This window comes from Salvelinus fontinalis, chromosome 37 (assembly GCF_029448725.1).
Source record: "Salvelinus fontinalis isolate EN_2023a chromosome 37, ASM2944872v1, whole genome shotgun sequence".
In the NCBI taxonomy this organism is placed as follows: Eukaryota; Metazoa; Chordata; class Actinopteri; order Salmoniformes; family Salmonidae; genus Salvelinus; species Salvelinus fontinalis.
The window spans coordinates 7,686,849-7,709,863 of NC_074701.1; the positions used below are offsets into that span (position 1 = coordinate 7,686,849).

The window sequence follows — 23,015 nt, forward strand, 5'->3', positions numbered from 1 at the left end:
AACAGTGTAAGAACAAAACCCCTTGAGGTATGATTGCTCTATCAAGGACTTCTAGCTACTCCAGTAAATGGGTATGAGATCATCAAGAGCAGTGAAAGCTCAAACAGAATTCTTACTGGTATGCAAGGACTCCTCTAGAATCCAACTATTTAAAATGCAAAATAACCAACAAAAAAAGGAGTTTGGGAGGCAAGTTGAAGTTTGTCACGAGTATTTCCCAGGAAGCAGAACTGAGCAATTGCTGTTAGATCAGCCAGTTGCAAAGTCAAAATTGCCTATACTATAAAAATGTATGAAAACATGATAATTTAAGGTTAGGCATAGCACTGTGGTTAAGGTTAAGTTTAAAATCAGATGTTATGACTTTGTGGCTGTACCAGCTAGTGACCACTCTGCAGTGCTGCCTCCAGTACTGGAGTCATCCCAATAAATGCCAACCTGCGTTAGGGAGAGGGGTAAGTGGATGGTGTAGTAGGGTAAGCATTAGACAATCACGTACCAGAATACATTTCTAGGCCTAGGCTATATTCCTTCCAAACAAGTGTTTTTGGGGGGTTTTATTTTTTTTGTTTACAACGTGACCTAGTCATTACCATTGATTACCAGGTACTAGGTGGTGTAATAGATGCAAGCAAGCTAGCGTTCATGACCTTTTTCCATACCAGCACCAGAGGGTCTCCAGTGATTATGGTAAAGTAGGCTCTAGTGCAGGGTTCTCCACCCTGTTCCTGGAGAGCTACCCTCCTGTAAGGTTAGTTACAACTGGGGTTGAAACAAACTGTGTCAGCTTATCAAAAAGCTAATTATTAGAATCAAGTTGCACTAGATTAGGGTGGAGAGAACACCTACTGGAGGATAACTCTCCAGAAACCGGGTTGGAGTGCCCTGTTCTAAGCGCAATTTTTTTTTTTTTTTTTGGGGGGGGGGGGTGTCTCCATCACCCAGGGTGACACGAAAGACTTGTGAGCAGAATCAACAACCTCTGCATAATCAAAAGTTGCTTTGTAAGGTGTTAACTGCGGAAGATGTTAGTCCATGTGCACAGTTAGCCATTGTTATATAAAATGACACCCTCAAGTCAGAGCAGGTCTGTAATCCCCTATCAGGGTGCCAAGGAATTCCATTGTAGGTTTATCTGAGGCAATGAGGTTTGCACAGTACAGTAGCTACTACAATAGTCTGCGGGCATGCTTAGACATGCTAACACCTATAAGCAAAAACACAGACTATCACGCGCCACTCCTAATGAGAAAGTGATGCTCGTTAGTAACACCACACTGCAGGACCCTGCATGATAGCCTACTCCTGCCCATATGTAGGCTAAAGATTTACTAGTTCTGTTAATAAGCAGATGGGATAAGAAAAGTGGGAGATGGTGGCCAATGTGCTAATGATGATGATATCCAAGCAAAGTAGCTACATTGTAGAAGAAAGGTAAGATGAATCAAGTCCTACATAATTATCCTGATGCTTACATCTAACCTAGGAACAAACTTTACCGATATATAACCTAGGTCTAATCTAATCACACAGAAGAAAATCAATGAGTAAAATTGCCATCAGAACATTCTTCAGGCAAAATACTAGGCTAAATGACATGTTGGCAGTATTTTGCTAGACATGACACTAACCAGACATACGGTTATCAAAACATCTAAAACATCTCCCTGGTGTTTTTAGTTAACTTGACATGGACGACGTAGAAAGGCCCACATCTAAACATTCCAGCAGAAAAATAACCAGACGCAGCGAAAACCATTTAAAACGCTGAGAAAATGTGTTTCATAAGAAACCTCAAACCAAAATGTCCTGGTCTGAGAGTGATTCCTAAACACCGGCACTAAACACAATCTATTAAGTCCCTGTACCGATAATATGTACCGACGTTGAAATGAAGCCAACTCAGTGGACCAGAAAACCAACCTCCGTTTCGGCAACAGATGATCAGATCCTCAATCACTCGGCACAGGGAGAGGCTGATGAAATAATGACTCCGTCACCAGCAATACACCCCGAGCACAGTCACCGTAGCAACAGCATCACAGAAAGACAAAGGTTAATCCAAACAGAAAGAGACTGAGTGAGACTCCTTGGGATGAGGGAGGAGAATCACTGAATGAATGGAAACCGGCAGGGAGGCAGGGATAGAAAGGAAGGAGTGTGTGTTTGTGGTGGAGAGGATGGGAGAGCTCTGTGCCTGCATGACTGTGACCTTCCCACTGACTGAGAACAGCCAGCCTCAGCATGTGGTTACGGAGCAGGCATCAGAGTGTGGAGCCCCACCCTCACAGAGGAGCAGGTCAGGTGGGGGTAGGGGGAGGGGAGAGGGAGCTGTCCTGATTCAAGAGAGCAGACACTGCCTCTGCTCTGCAGCCACCACCATCCACAAAACACGAGCAATATTGGGACTCTGCACGCACAGGTTTGGGCACATTTGCCAGTTCGCATTCGCATACCATTATCCAGGTGGAGTAAGTTCTATGAGCTTGAGGCTATGAGCTTACTCTGAAAATGACCATTTGTTACAACAATAAAAAGAGAGAACAGTAGCACTGCAAAAACAAGCCAGTTTGACTGAAACCAAGACCTCTGTACCATCTCTCCAGAGAAGCATTTCCTGTCCGCTTGCTCTGGCTGCTGAACACCAGTAGATCATTAAATCTTCCTGTTTACTGCACACACACACACACATCTCTTCCTCCCCAGTGGTACCAGACACAAAGAAACGTCAGCCAACTGGGAGGGTGTGGCAGGACATGGGACAGCTGAGAGGGAAGTGCCCATGATACAGCTCCAATTCAATAATCTGCCCTATAAGACCCTGCCAGACCGCTTTAGGGAAAGTTTGATGGGGTCTGTTTGAGGTAGGCTGGTAGACATTGTGCTCTCTGTAGTCTGTAGTGCAGACAGTGGCCTCACAGATAAAATATCAAAAGAGTTAAGTGTATTGCTAAAGCGAGCCAGATGTGCAGCAAATCAGATGGCACAGCATATTTGTTGGCTTCTCTGTACACGTATTGTTCGTTTACAATATAGTGATGGTTGGCTTCATATGCACAGATATGAAGACAGGCAAATACTGTGAGACTATTTGGTTGAAAGCTAATGCCGAATGTTATGTCATAACGCCTTACCCTTAAAACTAGTTAGCTAGATTCATTTGGTAATGGGCAGTAGCAGTGCTATTACCATTACCCCCCCCCCCCCACCAACAAAAAGCCATATTACAACCGATGTGCTGTGATAACTACATTGTTTGCTCTATAACCTTTAAATTCATATGCCTTGTGACCCGTGATATATAGGTCTAAAGGCCGACGCAATAAGACAGTGGCCGAATAAATTCAACCACGCCTTTGTTTTATCACAAAACTGGATAACAACCTCGGTCCAGTGAAGTACACAAAGCATATTGCATGTAGAGTAACAGATAGTTACAATACCTACAGCATGGTCAAGCAAGTTAATGTTCCTAACATTTTCGGACCACTAAACTATTGATTTAGAACCACAGAGAGTTACCGTAAATCGCAACGGAAACAGGAGCTGCCTCCACTATTCCAGCACCATTTCAACATCAAATCACCTATGCTTAGTCTAATACAGTGTCTTCACTGACATGTTCAACCTCTCCCTAACCGAGTCTAATACCTGCATGTTTCAAGCAGACCACCATAGTCCCTGTGCACAAGAAAGAGAATGCAACCTGCCTAAGTGACTACCGCCCCGTAGCACTCACGTCAGTAGCCTTGAAGTGCTTTGAAAGGCTGGTCATGGCTCACATCAACACCATCATCCCGGAAACCCTAGACCCAATCCAATTTGCATACCGACAGATGACACAATCTCAACCGCTCTCCCCACTGCCCTTTCCCACCTGGACAAAAGGAACACTCATGTGAGAATGCTGTTCATTGACTACAGCTCAGCGTTCAACATCATAGCGCCCACTAAGCTCATCACTAAGCGAAGGACCCTGGGACTAAGCACCTCCCTCTGCAACTGGATCCTGAACTTCCTGACAGGCTGTCCACAGGTGGTAAGTGTAGGCAACACCACATCTACCACGCTACTCCTCAACACTGGGGCCCCTCAGGGGTGCGTGCTTAGTCCCCTCTGTTCACCCACGACTGTGTGGGCAAGCACAACTCCAACACCATCATTTAGTTTGCTGACGACAACGGTGGTAGGCTTGATCGCCGACAACTGCCTAACCAATTAAAATGTTACACTGCTGCTACTAGCTGTTTATTATCTTTGCATAGTCCCTTTACCCCTACCTACATGTAGAAATTACCGACTAACCTGTACCCCCAAACATTGGCTCGGTACTGGTACCCCTGTATATAGCCTCAGCATTGTTATTTTGTGTAACTTTGTTTGTTTATTTTAACTTTTGTTTATTTAGTAAATATTTTCTTAAACTGGCATTGTTGGTTAAAGACTTGTAAGTAAGCATTTCATGGTAAGGTCTACTGTTGTATTCTGCCCATGTGACAAAATGCCTTTTTATTTGAGTAGCTAGCAAGCAACAAGACATGCCAAATAACCTAAAAACACATGTGGGCAAATCAATCAGATTTGACCATTCAGACAAGTCACATGGCCAGGAATCAGATTTGTATCCGAGGCTAGATTTCCTATTAAGGTGGTTTGAAATGTGGCTTGAAATATACAACTCCGTGTGCGTTTTGGATGTGCATGAAAAAGAACAGATTCGAATATGCAAATAAATAGATTTGGAGTCACTTCAAACTGCCAACGTGAACATGGCTTTAGCCTGAATCACAACCATTCCTGGAAGTATTGTGATGCTGCATCTCTTGGTTTAGAAAGTGACGAAATAATGAGGAAAAAATATGTATAGGTGGCATTAGTCACAACCACTAGCTGTGTTCAGGGAACGGTTATCCAACAGGGAACTCGGAAAAATACAAGGTCAAATAATGATGTCCTTTATCTTGATGTCGGAGCTCTAGAAAGAGGTCCGAGTTCGAGAACCGTTCAAATCACTTAAGTCGGAGATATTCAAGTTCCCAGTTGTTTTGAACGGGGCATTGATTGAGTACAGCTACGGCTGGTAGTGACTTTTCGTATCAGGTTAGGAGAGCATTTTCGCTAACCTTAGCCTAATTCACCTAGTTAGCTAGGTTCATTATCTTAACCTGCTGCGTAAGTTCTTACCTGCTACGAAAAAGTCACTTCCAATCGTAGCTGTAGTAGTTATTCCACAGCTTGAACAATGACTAAATCTTTGGTTATACCACGTAGCAGCCTATTTTATCCATGAAGATTATAGGTAGCTACTAGTACATACCTAATGCGATCAAATTGGTTGCTACAAAAACAATGCGAAATGCTTCACGCCAGTTCAGAGAAAGCTATCTAATGAATGTTTGCTAGCATTATCAGGCTAGACTGACACCACAACCTTTTTATTGAGAATAAACTGTAAATCACCAGCAAAACACAATAACGGAGTGACATGACTTATTCTAATATTATACGTTTATGGCAGACACACGTTGACGTTAAGAAAAATAAAATTAATATCGAACTTGGACTCACCGAGAGCTGAGACTAACAGCTGGACCAGTCCCTTTAAATCCAAAATGTCCTCTGGAAACGCGTATGCTCCCAGCAGGCTTTGCGTGCGGGTAAAATATACGTCATATTTTGTTTTCACCAGTTTGCTGGGCGGAGCATAGGTTATTCTTCTTCTGTATATTGGCGTTCGCGCACTTTACCCACAGATAAGCTGTGTTCGAATACTCATTCTAACCGCACAAACCGTACTATTCGTGACGTAATTGAGCATGTAGTATGCTTAATGGTAATAGTATTGTAATGACCCGGCTGGGTCATAAAGAGAAAAGAGACGGACTCTAGGTGTGCAGGTCAGAACACAGGTTTATTCCTAAACTGGGCTATTGTTCAGGCCACAGCCCACGCCGCTAAATGCCGAACGTACACAATTATACCATGTCGAGTTAAGGGTCACTCTCATAGGAACATATCAAGGCCCGAACATAAGAGAGAGAGATGACACAGTAACCCTTATTTATGCATTTCCAAACCCCGCGGGATTACCCATCATACCCCCCCCCCCCAACCTTTCCATCTGTCCTGACATATTTAACCCCTGCTAGTAGCCATGAGAACCATAACACACCCACAAACACAGAACACAATACCGGGTCGTTACAGTATGAATAGAGTTAGTATGCCAAAAGTTCCCGGATGTCGTACTACATTCGCCAAAATAGGAAGTATAAAAGCAGTGGACAATATTTCCGTGCTCTTAGGGCCCATAATGCAAATGTTCAGAAAACGGGCGTGGCTTCACAACGTTATCAGATTTGAAGAAAATGGCAAAAGTCCCACAAGAGGGGATACAAATGTATTGCTTTAACTAATTATGACAAATATTAAGAAAATGTTGAGCAATGTAATAAAGTAATAACTTTTCAAATAAGTTATGCTACACATTAAGTGTACAAACCGCATATAATATCATTACAGCAGTAGGTATGTTAGCTAGCTACCTAACGTTAGTTGGCTACTAATACATCGAACTTGCCAGTATATTAACTACACTGCTCAAAAAAATAAAGGGACCGTTTGAGCAGACACATGCACATTTGTGGCCTGCTGGAGGTCATTTTGCAGGGCGCTGGCAGTGCACCTCCTTGCACAAAGGCGGAGGTAGCGGTCCTGCTGCTTGGTTGTTGCCCTCCTACGGCCTCCTCCACGTCTCCTGATGTACTGGCCTGTCTCCTGGTAGCGCCTGCATGCTCTGGACACTACGCTGACAGACACAGCAAACCCCTTTGCCACAGTTCGCATTGATGTGCCATCCTGGATGAACTGCACTACCTGAGCCACTTGTGTGGGTTGTAGACTCCGTCTCATGCTACCACTAGAGTGAGAGCACCGCCAGCATTCAAAAGTGACCAAAACATCAGCCAGGAAGCATAGGAACTGAGAAGTGGTCTGTGGTCACCACCTGCAGAATCACTCCTGTTTTGGGGGGTGTCTTGCTAATTGCCTATAATTTCCACCTTTTGTCTATTCCATTTGCACAACAGCATGTGAAATGTATTGTCAATCAGTGTTGCTTCCTAAGTGGACAGTTTGATTTCACAGAAGTGTGATTGACTTGGAGTTACATTGTGTTGTTTAAGTGTTCCCTTTATTTTTTTGAGCAGTGTATATGCTTGCTATCTAATAGACTGCTGCGCCACTAAGGCACTGCATCTCAGTGCAAGAGGCATCACTACAGTCCCTGGTTCGAATCCAGACTGTATCACATCCGGCCGTGATTGGGAGTCCCATTAGGGGTAGGCCGTCATTGTAAATAAGAATTTGTTCTTAACTGACTTGCCTGGTTAAATAAAATAAAATAAACTATCCAATGTTTATTGACTTGACTATTCACGTCATTCTTAGCTAAGTGCTAAAGTTGTTGTGCTTTCTCAATGGACATAAATTCACTCTTAGCTATCTACTCCGATTTCAGAGCACTTTCTTATTAGTGTGCCAAAGCGCAGAATAACTGATGAATTTACTAATGCTCAACACCTGCTGAGCATTCAACACCATAGTGCCCTCAAAGCCCATCAATAAGCTAAAGACCCTGGGACTAAACACCACCCTCTGCAACTGGATCCTGGACTTCCTGACGTGCCTGAAGGGTAGGTAACAACACATCCACCAAGCTGATCCTCAACACAGGGGCCCCTCAGGGGTGCGTGCTCAGTCCCCTCCTGTACTCCCTGTTCACTCATAACTGTACGGCCAGACACGACTCCAACACCATCATTAAGTTTGCAGATGACACAACAGTGGTTGGCCTGATCACCTACAATGACGAGACAGCCTTTAGGAAGGAGGTCAGAGATCTGGTCGTGTGCTGCAAGGACAAAAACCTCTCTCTCAACGTGATCAAGACAAAGGAGATGATTGTGGACTACAGGAAAAGGAGGACTGAGCACGCCCCCATTCTCATCGACGGGGCTGTAGTGGAGTAGGTTGAAAGTGCCGTTGTGTCCACATCACTAAAAAACTAACATGGTCCAAGCAAACCAAGACACTCGTGAAGAGGGCACGACAAAACCTCTTCCCCTCCAGGAGACTGAAAATATTTGGCATGGGTCCTCAGATCCTCAAAAGGTTCTACAGCTGCACCATCGAGAGCATCCTGACTGGTTGCATCACTGCCTGGTATTGCAACTGCTCATCCTCCGATCGCAAGGAAATACAGAGGGTAATGCGTACGGCCCAGTACATCACTGGGGCCAAACTACCTGCCAACCAGGAACTCTATACCAGGCGGTGTCAGAGGAAGGCCCTAAAAATGATCAAAGACTCCAGCCACCCTAGTCATAGACTGTTCTCTCTGCTACCGCACGGCAAGCGGTAACCAGAGCGCCAAGTCTAGGTCCAAGAGGCTTCTAAACAGCTTCTACCACCAAGCCATAAGACTCCTGAACATCTAATGAAATGGCTTCCCAGACTATTTGCATTGCCCGCCCTCTTTTACACCGCTGCTACTCTCTGTTATTATCTATGCATAGTCACTTTAATAACTCGACCTACATGTACATATTACCTCAATTACCTTGACTAACCGGTGCCCCCGCACATTGACTCTGTATCGGTACCCCCTGTATATAGTCTCGCTATTGTTATTTTACTGCTGCTCTTTAACTACTTGTTACTTGTATTTCTTATTCTTATTCATATTTTTTTAAATGCATTGTTGGTTAGTGGCTTGTAAGTAAGCATTTTACTGTAAGGTCTACTACACCTGTTGTATTCGGCGCATGTGACTAATACAATTTGTTTTAATTTGATTTGATATGGCTGGTGAAAAGCGTAATTAAATTGTTGCCAGCAGCACAGTTAGTCACCAATGCTCTGGATAACATGAAAACAGCCTAACCAGCTCTGCTAGTGTGAGTAAAATGGTCAGAGTGAGGTGTTCTCTCCTTTGTGTCTGGAAGTATCTAGCCAGCAACTCTGCTCCTCTGTCAGAGAGTCCAGAGTGCGCTCTGAATGCTTTGAGAGGGAAATGCTCAGAATTTACTAACAGACAATCTAACAACGCTCTGAATTTTCAAACGACAAGAGCGCACTCTGGCACTCCAGATAAAATTTACGAACACATCCGAAATCGCAAAATGTCTAGCTAGTTAATTTTTACACTAACCATCTGGGGAGAGATTGCATAGCAACAGCATCAACTTCCGGTAGACAGGCGTAGACTGGCTTATGCTCTACTGAAAGGAGACCGTTTGTTTACAGTATACTAAAATGAAGTAATAGTATGTAGTATATACTCATTAAGTATGTTAGTATGGGTATTCGAACACAGCCATAGTTCTAAAAATCTTTGACTTTAGTGTACATCCCGCAACCTAGTGAGCGGGATGGAAACAGGATTCCCCCCACAGCGGAACAAACTACCAAAAACTACCAAACAACCAAAAATAAAATAAAATAAATCAAACAACTTTTCTGTTAAAAAGAAATCAGCTCTGATCCCTACACAGGCTCAATGGGAGCCTGGGAGGGCACGCCGTCTTCCGGCACCAGTACACATCGCCAGTACACACAAGTCTTCAGATGTATAATCCTTAAGTCTCCCAAACTTTTCTGCCACAGCCACAATAATGTCCAGTTTATTTGACTTATTTGAGACTGGAATTGTACAGTTGGAATCGAGACTGGAATCATATCTTCACTAGCTTCACTTGTTTTCTCAACTCTTTTAATTGCAACCGCATAGGAGATTCGATTGACCGCTCTAACTTTTGCCATTGTTCTTCAGTATACTCTGTCTGCACACACTTGAAACATGGCCAAATCCTTACTTCTTTTTACACTGCAGTGGTTTGGCGACGAAAGCTCTTACAGCGTCTCTTACATAACCAAGCTTCACATGCGTAGGTAGGTGCTATTTATAAAAAAAACAACAGGACCAACAGATTTTCTTATTTTTCTCCATTCACCCTCGACGGGTCAGACGCTGGGTACCAACCACACCAGGAATTATTTTCAGGTATTCAACCTGAACATCCATCGTCACCCCTGAGATGACTCCTTTGATGGGTGCCCTGCTCTGAAGTTCAAAGGACAATACTTTGTTGTCCGGATTCTTTTGAGGCTCACTGTAGTCTTCCTCTTGTTCTTCAGAAATACAATTAATCCAAATAAGACCCTCTGAAAGACTCAACCTTTCCCAGTGCACACTTCACCATTTTGTAACACCTCAAACGGGTCTCCCACATGTGCATCCTTACTCAACAAACGTATCCCAACAAGGAACGATTCATTATCATTTATACACGTATCCTCCACTCCAATTTTAGACAATTTCCTTTTTGTTCCAGTTTTTGACACTGCAGTTGTCCAGTCAACTTTGTTCGACGGGCTGCTTGATTCGAACTCAGCATCCACTTTAGCCATCTCTCTGGGGGAATTGGTTTGGCCTTACAGTGCATTAAGTAATATCAAAGATTTTTTTTAACTAACCCAAGATAGACCACATCCTGTAGTTTCCAATGGGAGGCTAGTGCCGAGTGGGCAGGATCAAGTGTGGGATAGGTTTTTCACGTTTATCCTCCCTCTTAGTGCTTTCAAAACATCTGGGAACTTGGGGAAAAAACAAGGTCAAATCATGACGTCAGTGATCTTATTCCAAGTTTTCAGTTATTATGAGCGCAGCCTCTGCTCAAGCCATGTGGTCATTATCAATAAAACATCACAATACGGTGCAGAGCATTCGATTCGGCTGCTGGGGGGCAAGGAGAGTCACTGCATTCTTTTCGTGATCAGTAAATATAATAATAAATATAATAATAATAATGACATTTCTATTTCGCTTTTCATAGCATCTGAAAGTGCTTCAACAGCAAAAAAACAAATAAGCAATATATCATGACAGGTGACAGGTGACAGGTCAACCAATAAAGGCCAAATCTTTGAAAGCTGCATCCTCCAAAGATGGGGAGGGTCGAGTACGAGGAGAACTCCTCCCGAGAAAATGTCAGAAGTGGATGTTATGTTTGAATCAGATGGTGTGTCGAGTGGAGATGAGAGTGAGAAGAATTGGATTACAGTGGTGAATGCAAAAGGAAATAAGAGAAGTAAAGTGGTAGTGGAATCTAGTAAATCCAAACCTAGTTCAGATATTTCTTTGGTCAGCTAAAGGGTTTGGATCGATGTTGTTTCCTGGGAGATCCGATTGAAGACTCTATTAAAATTGTGGATGTGTTGGATGAGGTGTCGTCGATGTGAGTAACGAGAAGTGGACTTATTTAATTTTTTGGTGTATCTATGGGACAGAAGGAGCGTGCCCTGCACCTCAAGAAGATATCGGATTGAAATGTGTTGTCTGTGGATCAACGAAGCTGGGCGCCTATCAAGGGTGTTATCTCTGGGATGGCACTAGAAGTAAAAGCAAAGGATATACAGTGCCTTCGGAAAAGTATTCAGACCCCTTGACTTTTTCTGCATTTTGTTACGTTAAAGCCTTATTCTAAAATTGATTACATTTTTAAAATCCTTAGCAATCTACACACAATACCCCATAATGACAAAGGTTTTTAGAAATGTTGGCTAATTTATTAAAAATAAAAAACAGAAATACCTTCTTTACATAAGTATTCAGACACTTTGCTATTAGACTCGAAATTGAGCTCAGGCGCATCCTGTTTCCATTGATCATCCTTGTGATGTTTCATCCTTGGAGTCCATCTGTGGAAAATATAATTGATTAGACATTATTTGGAAAGGCACACACCTGTCTATATAAGGTTGACTGTGCATGTCAGAGCAAAAACCAAGCCATGAGGTCAAAGGAATTGTTCGCACACAGTGTTGTGTTGTCAACATACAGTGTTGTGTTGAGGCACAGATCTGGGGAAAGGTAGCATAACATTTGCAGTATTGAAGGTCCCCAAGAACACAGTGACCTCATTCATTCTTAAATGGAAGAAGTTTGGAACCACCAAAACTTTTCCCAGAGCTGGCCCAACTGTGCAATCAGGGAAGAAGGGTCTTGGTCAGGGAGGTGACCAAGAACCCGATGGTCACTCTGACAGAGCTCTGGAGTTCCTCTGTGGAGATAGGAGAACCTTCCAGAAGGACAACCATCTCTGCAGCACTCCGCCAATCAGGCCTTTATGGTAGAGTGACCAGACAGAAGCCACTCCTCACTTAAAGGCACATGACAGCCCACTTGGAGTTTGCCAAAAGGCACCTAAAGACTCTCAGTCCATGAGAAACAAAATTCTCTGGTCTGATGAAACCAAGATTGAACTCTTTGGCCTCAATGCCAAGCATCACGTCTGGAAGAATCCTGGCACCATCCCTATGGTGAAGCATGGTGGTGGCAGCATAATGCTGTGGGGACGTTTTTCGGAGGCAGGGACTGGGAGACTAGTCAGGGTCGAGGGAAAGACGAACGGAGCAAAGTACAGAGATGAATACCTGCTCCAGAGCGCTCAGGCCCTCAGACTGGGGTGAAGGTTCACCTTTCAACAGGACAACGACCCTAAGCACACAGACAAGACAAAGCAGGAGTGGCTTCGAGACAAGACTCTAATGTCCTTGAGTGGCCTGGACTTGAACCAGATTGAACATCTTTGGAGAGACCGGAAAATAGCTTTGCAGCAACGCTCCAAATCCAACCTGACAGAGCTTGAGAGGATCTGCAGAGAAGAATGGGAGAAACTCCCCGAATACAGGTGTGCCAAGCTTGTAACGTCATTCCCAAGAAGACTCGAGGCTGTAATCGTTGTGAAAGGTGCTTCAACAAAGTACTGAGTAAAGTGTCTGAATACTTATGTAAATGTGATATCAGTTTTGAATTTTTTATAAATGAGCAAAACATTCTGAACCTGTTTAGCTTTGTCGTTATGGGGTATTGTGTGTAGATTGATGAAGGAAAAAAACAATTTAATACATTTTAGAATATGGCTGTAATGTAACAAAATGTGGAAAAAGTCAAGGGGTCATAATACTATCCGAAGTCACTCTGTGAAGAATTGGATCAAGTGGTTGGTGCACACCGACTGACCCACGTGGTGGATGGAGTGAGAAATGCCAATCCATCCATTCTATTGTTTTTTATGAAGAGTCTCAAGTGTATGTAGGCGGGAGGGGTATCGTATGCCAGCTGAGCTTAAATGCTACAATTGTGGTAGTGAACATGCACCCAAATTTCTGAAGGGTCCAGTTAGGGTGAAGGAGACAGAGGTGGTACAAATAAGGACTGTCCAGCATGTCTCCTATGTGGAGGTCTGAGAAGAGTGGAAGAAAGGATTGAAATTGAAGTAATAATGTTGGTAGGAGTAGAGAAACCAGACAATATTTGTCAACAGAGGGATCCTGACATGTTGCATGTTAAGAAGGTGGTGACTCTATAGATAACCTCGAGCTGATCGTGCGCCCTTTGTGGCGGTGACCACTCATTCGAATGTCTGCCCTATTAACTTTCAATGGTACTTTCTGTGCCTACCATGGTGACCACGGGTAACGGGGAATCAGGGTTCGATTCCGGAGTGGGAGCCTGAGAAACGGCTACCACATCTAAGGAAGGCAGCAGGCAGGCAAATTACCCACTCCCGACTCGGGGAGGTAGTGACGAAAAATAACAATACAGGACTCTTTCGAGGCCCTGTAATTGGAATGAGTACACTTTAAATCCTTTAACAAGGATCCATTGGAGGGCAAGTCTGGTGCCAGCAGCTGCGGTAATTCCAGCTCCAATAGCGTATCTTAAAGTTGCTGCAGTTAAAAAGCTCGTAGTTGGATCTCGGGATCGAGCTGGCGGTCCGCCACGAGGCGAGCTACCGCCTGTCCCAGCCACTGCCTCTTTGCGCCCCCTCGATGCTCTTAACTGAGTGTCCCACGGGGTTTGAAGCGTTTACTTTAGAGTTTTCAAAGAAGGCCCGGTTGCTTGAATAACGCAGCTAGGAATAATGGAATAGGACTCCGGTTCTATTTTGTGGGTTTTTCTTCTGAACTGGGGCCATGATTAAGAGAGACGGCCGGGGGCATTCGTATTGTGCCGCTAGAGGTGAAATTCTTGGACCGGCGCAAAATGGAAGAAAGCGAAAGCATTTGCCAAGAATGTTTTCATTAATCAAGAATGAAAGTCGGAGGTTCGAAGACAATCAGATACCGTCGTAGTTCCGACCATAAACGTTGCCAACTAGCGATCCGGCGGCGTTATTCCCATGACCTACTGGGCACCGTCCGGGAAACCAAAGTCTTTGGGTTCCGGGGGGAGTCTGGTTGCAAAGCTGAAACTTAAAGGAATTGACGGAAGGGCACCACCAGGAGTGGAGCCTGCGACTTAATTTGACTCAACATGGGAAACCTCACCCGGCCCGGACACGGAAAGGATTGACAGATTGATAGCTCTTTCTCGATTCTGTGGGTGGTGGTGTATGGCCATTCTTAGTTGGTGGAGCGATTTGTCTGGTTAATTCTGATAACGAACGAGACTCCGGCATGCTAACTAGTTATGCGGCCCAGAGCGGTCGGCGTCCAACTTCTTAGAGGAACAAGTGGCGTTCAGCCACACGAGATTGAGCAATAACAGGTCTGTGACGCCCTTAGATGTCCGGAGCTGCACGCGCGCTACACTGAGCAGATCAGCATGTGTCTATCCTTCGCCGGAAGGCGTGGGTAACCCGCTGAACCCCACTGATGATAGGGATTGGAGATTGCAATTATTTCCCATGAACAAGGAATTCCCAGTAAGCGCGGGTCATAGGTCGAGTTGATCGGCGCCGTGGCGGAGCACCGAGAAGACGATCAAACTTGACTATCTAGAGGAAGTAAAAGTCGTAACAAGGTTTACGTAGGTGAACCTGCGGAAGGATAGTTAATGGGCCGTGCTCCAAAAACAAAACTCTGCTGTGGGTTGGGTAGGGTAGGGGGCTCACGCCCCCCGCCTATCCCTTCCCTCGGCGAGGGGTTCTTGGCCGGGAGGGTGGCTTCGGCCCAAGCCCGGTTCCCCGTATCTCCTTTTCGCCTGGGTTGCGCCTGACCAGCTCCATCCTCCCTTTCCCCGTTAGGCACGGCCGCATGGCGCACCTGTGGGCAGTTGGCTGCGTACGAAGGGGATTGGGGGTTGCCGGTGAACCGGGTCTTCCCGCCTCGGTCTCTATTTAAGCTGTCATGCTGAAAGACCCAGCCACGTTTCATCTTCAATGCCCTTGCTGATGGAAGGAGGTTTTCACTCAAAATCTCACGATACATGACCCCATTCATTCTGTCCTTTACGCGGATCAGTCGTCCGTGTAAAGGAAAAACAGCCCCAAAGCATGATGTTTCCACCCCCATGCTTCACAGTAGGTATGGTGTTCTTTGGATGCAACTCAGCATTCTTTGTCCTCCAAACACGACGAGTTGAGTTTTTACCAAAAAGTTCTATTTTGGTTTCATCTGACCATATGACATTCTCCCAATCTCCCGATCATCCAAATGCTCTCTAGCGAACTTCAGACGGGCCTGGACGTGTACTGGCTTAAGCAGGGGGACACGTCTGGCACTGCAGGATTTGAGTCCCTGGCGGCGTAATGTGTTACTGATGGTAGGCCTTGTTACTTTGGTCCCAGCTCTCTGCAGGTCATTCACTAGGCCCCCCCATGTGGTTCTGGGTTTTTTGCTCACCGTTCTTGTGATAATTTTGACCCCACGGGGTGAGATCTTGCGTGGAGCCCCAGATCGAGGGAGATTATCAGTGGTCTTGTATGTCTTCCATTTCCTAATATTTGCTCCCACAGTTGATTTCTTCAAACCAAGCTGCTTACCTATTGCAGATTCAGTCTTCCCAGCCTGGTGCAGGTCTACAATTCTGTTTCTGGTGTCCTTTGACAGCTCTTTGGTCTTGGCCATAGTGGAGTTTGGAGTGTGACTGAGATTGTGGACAGGTGTCTTTTATACTGATAACAAGTTCAAACAGGTGCCATTAATACAGGTAACGAGTGGAGGACAGAGGAGTCTGTGAGAGCCAGAAATCGTGCTTGTTTGTAGGTGACCAAATACTTAGTTTCCACCATGATTTGCAAATAAATTCATTAAAGATCCTACAATGTGATTTTCTGGATATTTTTTCCTCATTTTGTCTGTCATAGTTGAAGTGTACCTATGATGAAAATTACAGGCCTCTCTCATCTTTTTAAGTGGGAGAACTTGCACAATTGGTGGCTGACTAAATACTTTTTTGCCCCACTGTATATACAGTGCCTTCAGAGAGTACTCATGCCCCTTGACTTATTCCACATTTTGTTGTTACAGCCTGAATTCTAAATGGATTAAATATATTTTTGTTCTCACCCATTTACATCCAATACCTCATATTGTGAAAGTGAAAACATGTTTTTAGACATTTTTGAAAATGTATTGAAAATTAAATACAGAATTATCTCATTTACATAACTATTCACACCCCTAAGTCAATACATGTTAAAATCATATTTGACAGCAATTACAGTTGTGAGTCTTTCTGGGTAAGTCTCTAAGAGCTTTGCACACCTGGGTTGTACAATATTTGCCCATTTATATTTTTCAAAATTCTTCAAGCTCTGTCAAATTGGTTGTTGAACATTGCTAGACAACCATTTTCAAGTCATGACATTTTCAAGCAGATTTAAGTCAAAACTGTAACTCTGCCACTCAGGAACGTTCACTGTTTTCTTGCTAAGCAACTGTGTAGTTTTGGCCTTGTGTTTAATGTTACTGTCCTGCTGAAAGGTGAATTAATCTCCCAGTGCCTGATGGAAAGCAGACTGAACCAGGTTTTCCTCTAGGATTTCGCCTGTGCTTAACTACATTTTGAGTTGTTTTATTCTGAAAAACTCCCCAGTCTGTAATGATTACAAGCATATCCATAACATAATGCAGCTACCACTATGCTTGAAAATATGGAGAGTAATGTGTTGGATTTGCCCCAGACATAACACTTTTTATTCAGGACAAAATGTTCATTGCTTTGCCACATTTCTTGCAATATTACTTTAGTACCTTGTTGCAAATAGGATGCATGTTTTTCCAAATGTGTATTCTGTACAGGCATCTTTCTTTTCACTCTGTCCAGTTGGTTAGTATTGTGTAGTAATTACAATGATGTTGATCCATCCGCAGCCTTTTCCTATCACATTAATTAAACTCTGTAACTGTTTTAATTGTAGGGGTGCCCATGGGGCTGGGGATCAGAAATGTCCCGTGCGAGAGAGGCAGGTTGAGGTTTCCAGGGTTAGAGTAGCGCAGAAGTTGTCATATGCTGAGTCAGTGAAGAAAGTAAAGGAAGATGGATCAAGGGGGAGGTATCCTGAGGAGTGGTGGGAGTAGTAGATCTGTACCAGTACAGAGGGATAGGCCAACAAGTTATATATGTTTCAGGAAGATTGGATTCTTTGCAATTTTAGCCATGGTTATCAACTGTTCTGCAGGAATGGAACATAAGTCGCAGAAAAATTGTGGTTGTGGTGACAGCTGCAGAGAAGTATTTGGGTGTGCGAGACTTGACATCAGAAGAGTTACAGGGTGTATTGCGTGATGATGTGCCATCCTTTCAGGTTGTTGGCATGAGGTAGAACTAAATAGATTTAAATAGTGGAGTAGGGTGGTGTTATTTTTTTTTATGTAGGGAGTTTAGTGTTAGTTAGATGGTATGGTATTTGTTTATTTATTTTTCAAGCAAAGTACAAGGGAGTTATACTCTAGTAGGTGGCGGTAATGCAACATATTTGATGCCCACCGGTGTTAAACTTCATCGAAGAAAATTGGGATAATTATTCAACAAATTACTTTCATATGAATGTAAAATTCGATCATTGGGACATGAAACGAGTGTTTACGTTAGACATTGACCCACTAGCCAAGCTAGTTAATGTTGGACACAGATCTCGTCAGTTTAGACGAACAATCAAAGTTAAACTAGTTAATTCAGGAATGTGCGAGTTATGAATTACCGCTCATTTTAAATATACTGAATTGGTAATCTGTATAGCCAGGTAATGAGAAATGTTCCAAATCATTTTGTTCAATCTGTGATGCGTTTACATGGCAAAGGAGTATTCTTTCCCATTCCCCGGCAGATGGCGATGTTGAATCGTTTGTCTTTACCGCCCAAACGCATTGTATGCAGCTGGCAAGAAACTCGTATCCCCGGTGGAAAGGTTTGTATCTAAAACATTCTCCATTCATGCTGCAAAGGTGTCGATTTCCTCCTTAACTGGATTTAATGGCGAGAAATCGAAAAAAAGTATGGGCAAGATATGTGTACTTTCTTTATGAAACCATTTTCCACCGCCATGCTTAAGTGATTTTAATGCTTATGAATGCTAGTCCCGGGTGATGCGTATAGGTTGCAGCACTATATAGTACCAAACGACGTTCCATACAGCAGTCTTCTGTTTACACCGGGCTGTCAGGGTGAACCGGTCAGAAATTACAGCAATTTTTGTACATAGACCACCCATTTTAGGGGACCAAAAGTATTGGGACTAATTCACTTATGTGTATTAAAGTAGTAAAAGGTGAAGTATTTGGTCGCATATTCATAACACGCAATGACTACATCAAGCTTGTGTTTCTACACATTTGTTGAAATCGTTTGCTGTTTGTTTTGTTTCTGTTTCAGATCATTTTGTGCCCAATAGAAATTAATGGTAAATCATGTATTGTGTCATTTGAGTCACTTTTATTGTAAATAATGTTTCTAAACAATTTTACAATAATGTGGATGTTTACCATGATTGTGGATAATGAGTGAGAAAGCTACAAATGCACAAATATACCCCCAAGACATGCTAACCTCTCACCATTACAATAACAGGGGAGGTTAGCATTTGTGCGTCTATTGATCATTATTCAACATCATCTACATTCATGTAGAAGTGTTTAGAAACGTTCTATTCTTCTTTTAAAAAAGACTTATCTTTTTACTACACGTAAGTGAATTTTCACAATACTTGATCTATTATGCGTGGGAATACTTTGGAATAGATGTCCCAAATTAAAATGACTTGGAGCTGATTGGCCGGTGTCCAGAAAATGTTGGGGAACCCTGGAGTAGAGAGAGATGGAATCAGTAGGCACTGTAACCAAGGGAGGTGGTTGTTTAAGGGGAAGTGGTAGTGAACAAAAAGTTCTGACTCAGATTTATGACCATCAATTCTGTAAATCAGACAAGATCTTGGTGCACTGTGTGATGGGTCAGTGACGCTGGTCCTGGGGTATATGATGATCGACGCTATTGCCCATGTATGACAGTGACGCGACGTCCTGCCCAATCGAGGCTCCCTGAAACAACTGAGAGACCTGGATATACAACTACAGGAGGACCTACTAAAGACACTGACACACACACACATTCATCAGTAGAGAAGCAAACAGGAGATGGGCTATAACAACATGAATGGAAGAAACTATAATACAGTATACTCTGTCTGAATGATCACTGCTTGTATGTTCAACTCCATTGTACTTTGTTAAATGTGTATATTGCCATAATGTGAAGTTATTACACAGTAAATACACTATTACAAATCAACCATATTGTCATTTCATTCATATTTTGAAAGCAATATGGTGATGGCTCCTATCAATAACAATGTGTTCTCAATTTACCTGGGGAAATTAAGACAAAAATACATTTGTTAATTAAATATCCTTTGTATTTTTAGATAATTTGGGTCGAGGATACATAGGATCCTTTCCTGAATCATAACAGTAATTTTATTTAAAAAATGATCGCTAGCCAGTGTCAATGGACAATGAGTGAAGTATTCTGTAGAAGCAGCAAGTCACAATACCACACGCAGACTCAATGATATCAACAACCATACACATGAGAGGTGCTTACTTCTGACCTAAGCCTCACAGCCCCTGCAGACCAAGTTCCCCTTTTACAAACTAAAGATTTGCACAAAGGTTCCTAGACTGTTATGAGACGTATAACACAGGCTGTTTATAAAATTATAAAAAGCCTATTATATTTTGTTTTAGACCAACTGAAATGTGTTTATTAGCCTATATCTACAGGCTACACCAGCATCACGTTAAAATGTATTATTTAAATATGAATCATTTGTAAAACAGCCATAAAAATCACTAATGACTCAAGAGGCTTTGACACGTTTACAAAGTACACAGAGGCCTTTACACATTTACAAAGTGTACAGAGCACTTTACACTTTTACTGTGCGCTTTAAGGTTAAGGAATCTGTTTGGTTTTACAGCAACACTGCCCTGCAACAACACTTCTCCGCTTCAATAAGCCTCCAGTCATAATAAAACATCAATCAATGAAATCAATGATGAAATCTAAATCACAATGACACTTCCTATCTAATTTCTATGTGCAGTGTTCTTAATATCTCTGATAGAGGTGTTCTCCTAGATATCATCTTCAACCTTCTCAACAGAAACTTCCTGCATCAAATCACGGTATTCCACCCACCCATCCGTAACTAACTCATCAACCATGTCCCTAACCTGTTACCTAATCCCGACTCACTAACTTGGCTTTAGCTCGGTCTCCAAGGAGAAGACTGGACAGCAGTCGGTTTCCAGCAGCGTCCTGCTGTGTGTGTAAACATGACCGTTTATTGAGAGGCTGATAGTTAACTGTGAATCGGCAGGATTACGTTAGTACCTTCAGTCTAACTGTGTTTACAGAGGGCAGTAGACTTCCGCAGAGTCATGACGGAGGGCAGTTGAACATCAGTAGATACAGATACTGCTGTATCAGGCAGTGTGGCCCGAGAGCATCCCCTAGCGTAGGACAAGAAGAATAGGCACAGAAGTCTGGTTGCAGAAAGACAAGGGAAGAAGGGATGAAAGCAATGACAGATATATGGATGGATTGGATGAAAGCATGGTTGAAAGAAAAAAAAGGACAGGGGGGGGGCCTGGTTTCGTTAAGTTGGAAGGTAAGGGTCAGAGGTAAGGGTGGATGGGTTAGGGGTAGGGGTAAGCGGTCAGTAATTAAGGTTACAGGTCATCAGTGGAAGTCTGGTTTTTCGGGGAAGGTGCATCCTGCTCGTCTGATGATGATGTTGGCAGCGTAGTGTCCTGCTTTCACACACTGTTCCAAGTCCTTGTCCTGGACCAGCTCTGACAGGAATCCTGCATGACACACACACACACACTGATTCAACTTTCTCAAGGACCAACTCCAAGGTCCAGACAAATATCCCTACAGGAAGCCACCCAAAACGTTCATGCACATAGATAAACACACAAATAAAGACACACTCAGGGACACGTACCTCCTACAAAGGCATCTCCGGCTCCATTTGTGTCCACAATGTCCTTCTGGTCAATCTTCAGCACTGGGAACGTCTCCACCTTGTCACCTCCTTCACACACACATACACACATGGTATACGGGTTGAAAATGGCAGATTTGGGCACTAGTAAGCACCTAAATTGGAATGTAGTGGCTGTACAGTATCATGCTATATATGTCAGAACTCTGGCTTTGCGCTTCACAGCGCTGTACAGATATAGGGTCATAATTTGAGCCATTTGCTACTGCAGGAACTGTGAATTATTATGTGTATTATAATTAACGGACATTTTCTGTTTGGGCAAATCAAGTTTAACATTTGAAAGTGAAAATTACCAACTTTAGAAGCCAATTTAAAGCTAAAATACACTACAAGTATGCATTTCTTGCTGTGCAGGAAAATCACAGCAACAAAAGAGTGATCAAGTTAAGATCCTACATCTGTACGGGTGTAGACTGACAGCTGTTCTGAATTTAAGCACTGCGCACCATTTCTTTTGTTGTCAGGGAGGGCAATGACGCAAATTGCGATGACTCAATGTATTTTGAAAGATGAGATGTTGAGAATAAGAGGATTATAATAAATACTGCTTCGATGTCATTACAAGCAAGCCATACCTGTGACTAAATAACTTATGTCATATACAGTGTCAATGTTTAATGTACAGTTACATGATGATATGATGTCATACTGGGTTGTTCCGAACGGAATGAGCCCATGTTTGTTTATTGTGAAGAAAATTCACTGCGGCACACGCACCTGAATGCATCCACTCTATACGCACCAAGATCACGATAGGCTTCTCTGAATTGCCTTGTGAAAGCCTAACACTGTACGATCGTATTTTATAACACAGCTAGTCATGTTGGCAATAGAACAAGCGTTCAAACTATGCCCACCTGACCCAGATTGTGATTTAGAATGGACCGTTTTGGGATGACGTAAACAACAGTAATTGTATGATGGCGGGGATGCAGGGCTGTGTTCCCAACAAAACAACTAGAAGTGTGCCTGCTCTAGTTCCTCAAAAGTATCTTATAGTTGAAGACTCTTTTTTGAGTCATAAAAGTGCATTGGAATTGCTTAGGAACTGCACACACTTTGTAGATGTGTGTGGCCACATGGAGACACCAGTTAGTCCTCTCACTCAAACCCTTGTAAATTTTTTTGTCTTATGTTGCACCTACCCCACATTTTTCAGGAATAGTCTTCTGTTATTGAATCAGTGTTTTCAGATTTCATTATCAACAAATGCGGCCGAAAAGTACGGTAAATGTAAAATGCACATAAAATCAACAGTGTAATGTTTGGATTCAGTCTTGCGTCCGGTGAACTGTTGTGTCCTCACCTTTTAGTTGAATCATTTCCCCATGATCTCCAAACTGTTCCCGTTCAATTGCTACCATGGTTATGCATATTGTTTTCATATTTCTTGTGTAAGAAACACTTCTATTTAGCCTTAGACACATAGGCCAATTCCAACGAGTTGCTGAAGGCAGGCTAGTTTCTGCACTCGAATCAGTGTGCGAGTGTCAGTGTGTGTGTGCCTGTCAACGTGTGTGTATGTGTGTAGTTACCTTTGGCCATGATGGTTCCGTCCTTCCCCTGAGTAAAGACAACGATTCTCGGTCTCTTCTTGTTGACTTTGGGCAGAGCCTCGGCCTTCTTGGCAATCTCCTCGATGTCCTCGGTCTACAA

The 23,015-nt window shown here is 43.2% G+C and overlaps 2 protein-coding genes across 9 annotated transcripts in view; both read right to left on the reverse strand.

Annotated features, from left to right (window-relative positions):
* Positions 1–6,026, reverse strand: part of LOC129836042 (kinesin light chain 1-like) — a 44,625-nt gene extending 38,599 nt beyond the window's left edge. For 2 of the 7 annotated variants that reach the window (XM_055901790.1, XM_055901788.1), the window contains exon 1: positions 5,569–6,026. The gene's annotated coding sequence lies outside the window, so the exon portion shown is untranslated. Of the gene's footprint in view, positions 1–1,923; positions 2,228–5,568 lie in introns of those variants that run through there. The other 5 variants (XM_055901789.1, XM_055901785.1, XM_055901786.1 and 2 more) reach the window with 4 other exon arrangements.
* A 13,708-nt stretch (positions 6,027–19,734) lies between these two features.
* The window catches only part of LOC129836043 (adenosine kinase-like), a 30,851-nt gene continuing 27,570 nt past the window's right edge, over positions 19,735–23,015 (reverse strand). For both annotated transcript variants that reach the window (XM_055901793.1, XM_055901794.1), the window contains exons 9-11: positions 22,895–23,009; positions 21,297–21,386; positions 19,735–21,153 (exon numbers count right to left, since the gene is read on the reverse strand). In XM_055901793.1, coding sequence (XP_055757768.1) covers positions 21,029–21,153; positions 21,297–21,386; positions 22,895–23,009 — 330 coding nt within the window. In that variant the 3' untranslated portion in view covers positions 19,735–21,028. The remainder of the gene's footprint in view (positions 21,154–21,296; positions 21,387–22,894; positions 23,010–23,015) is intronic.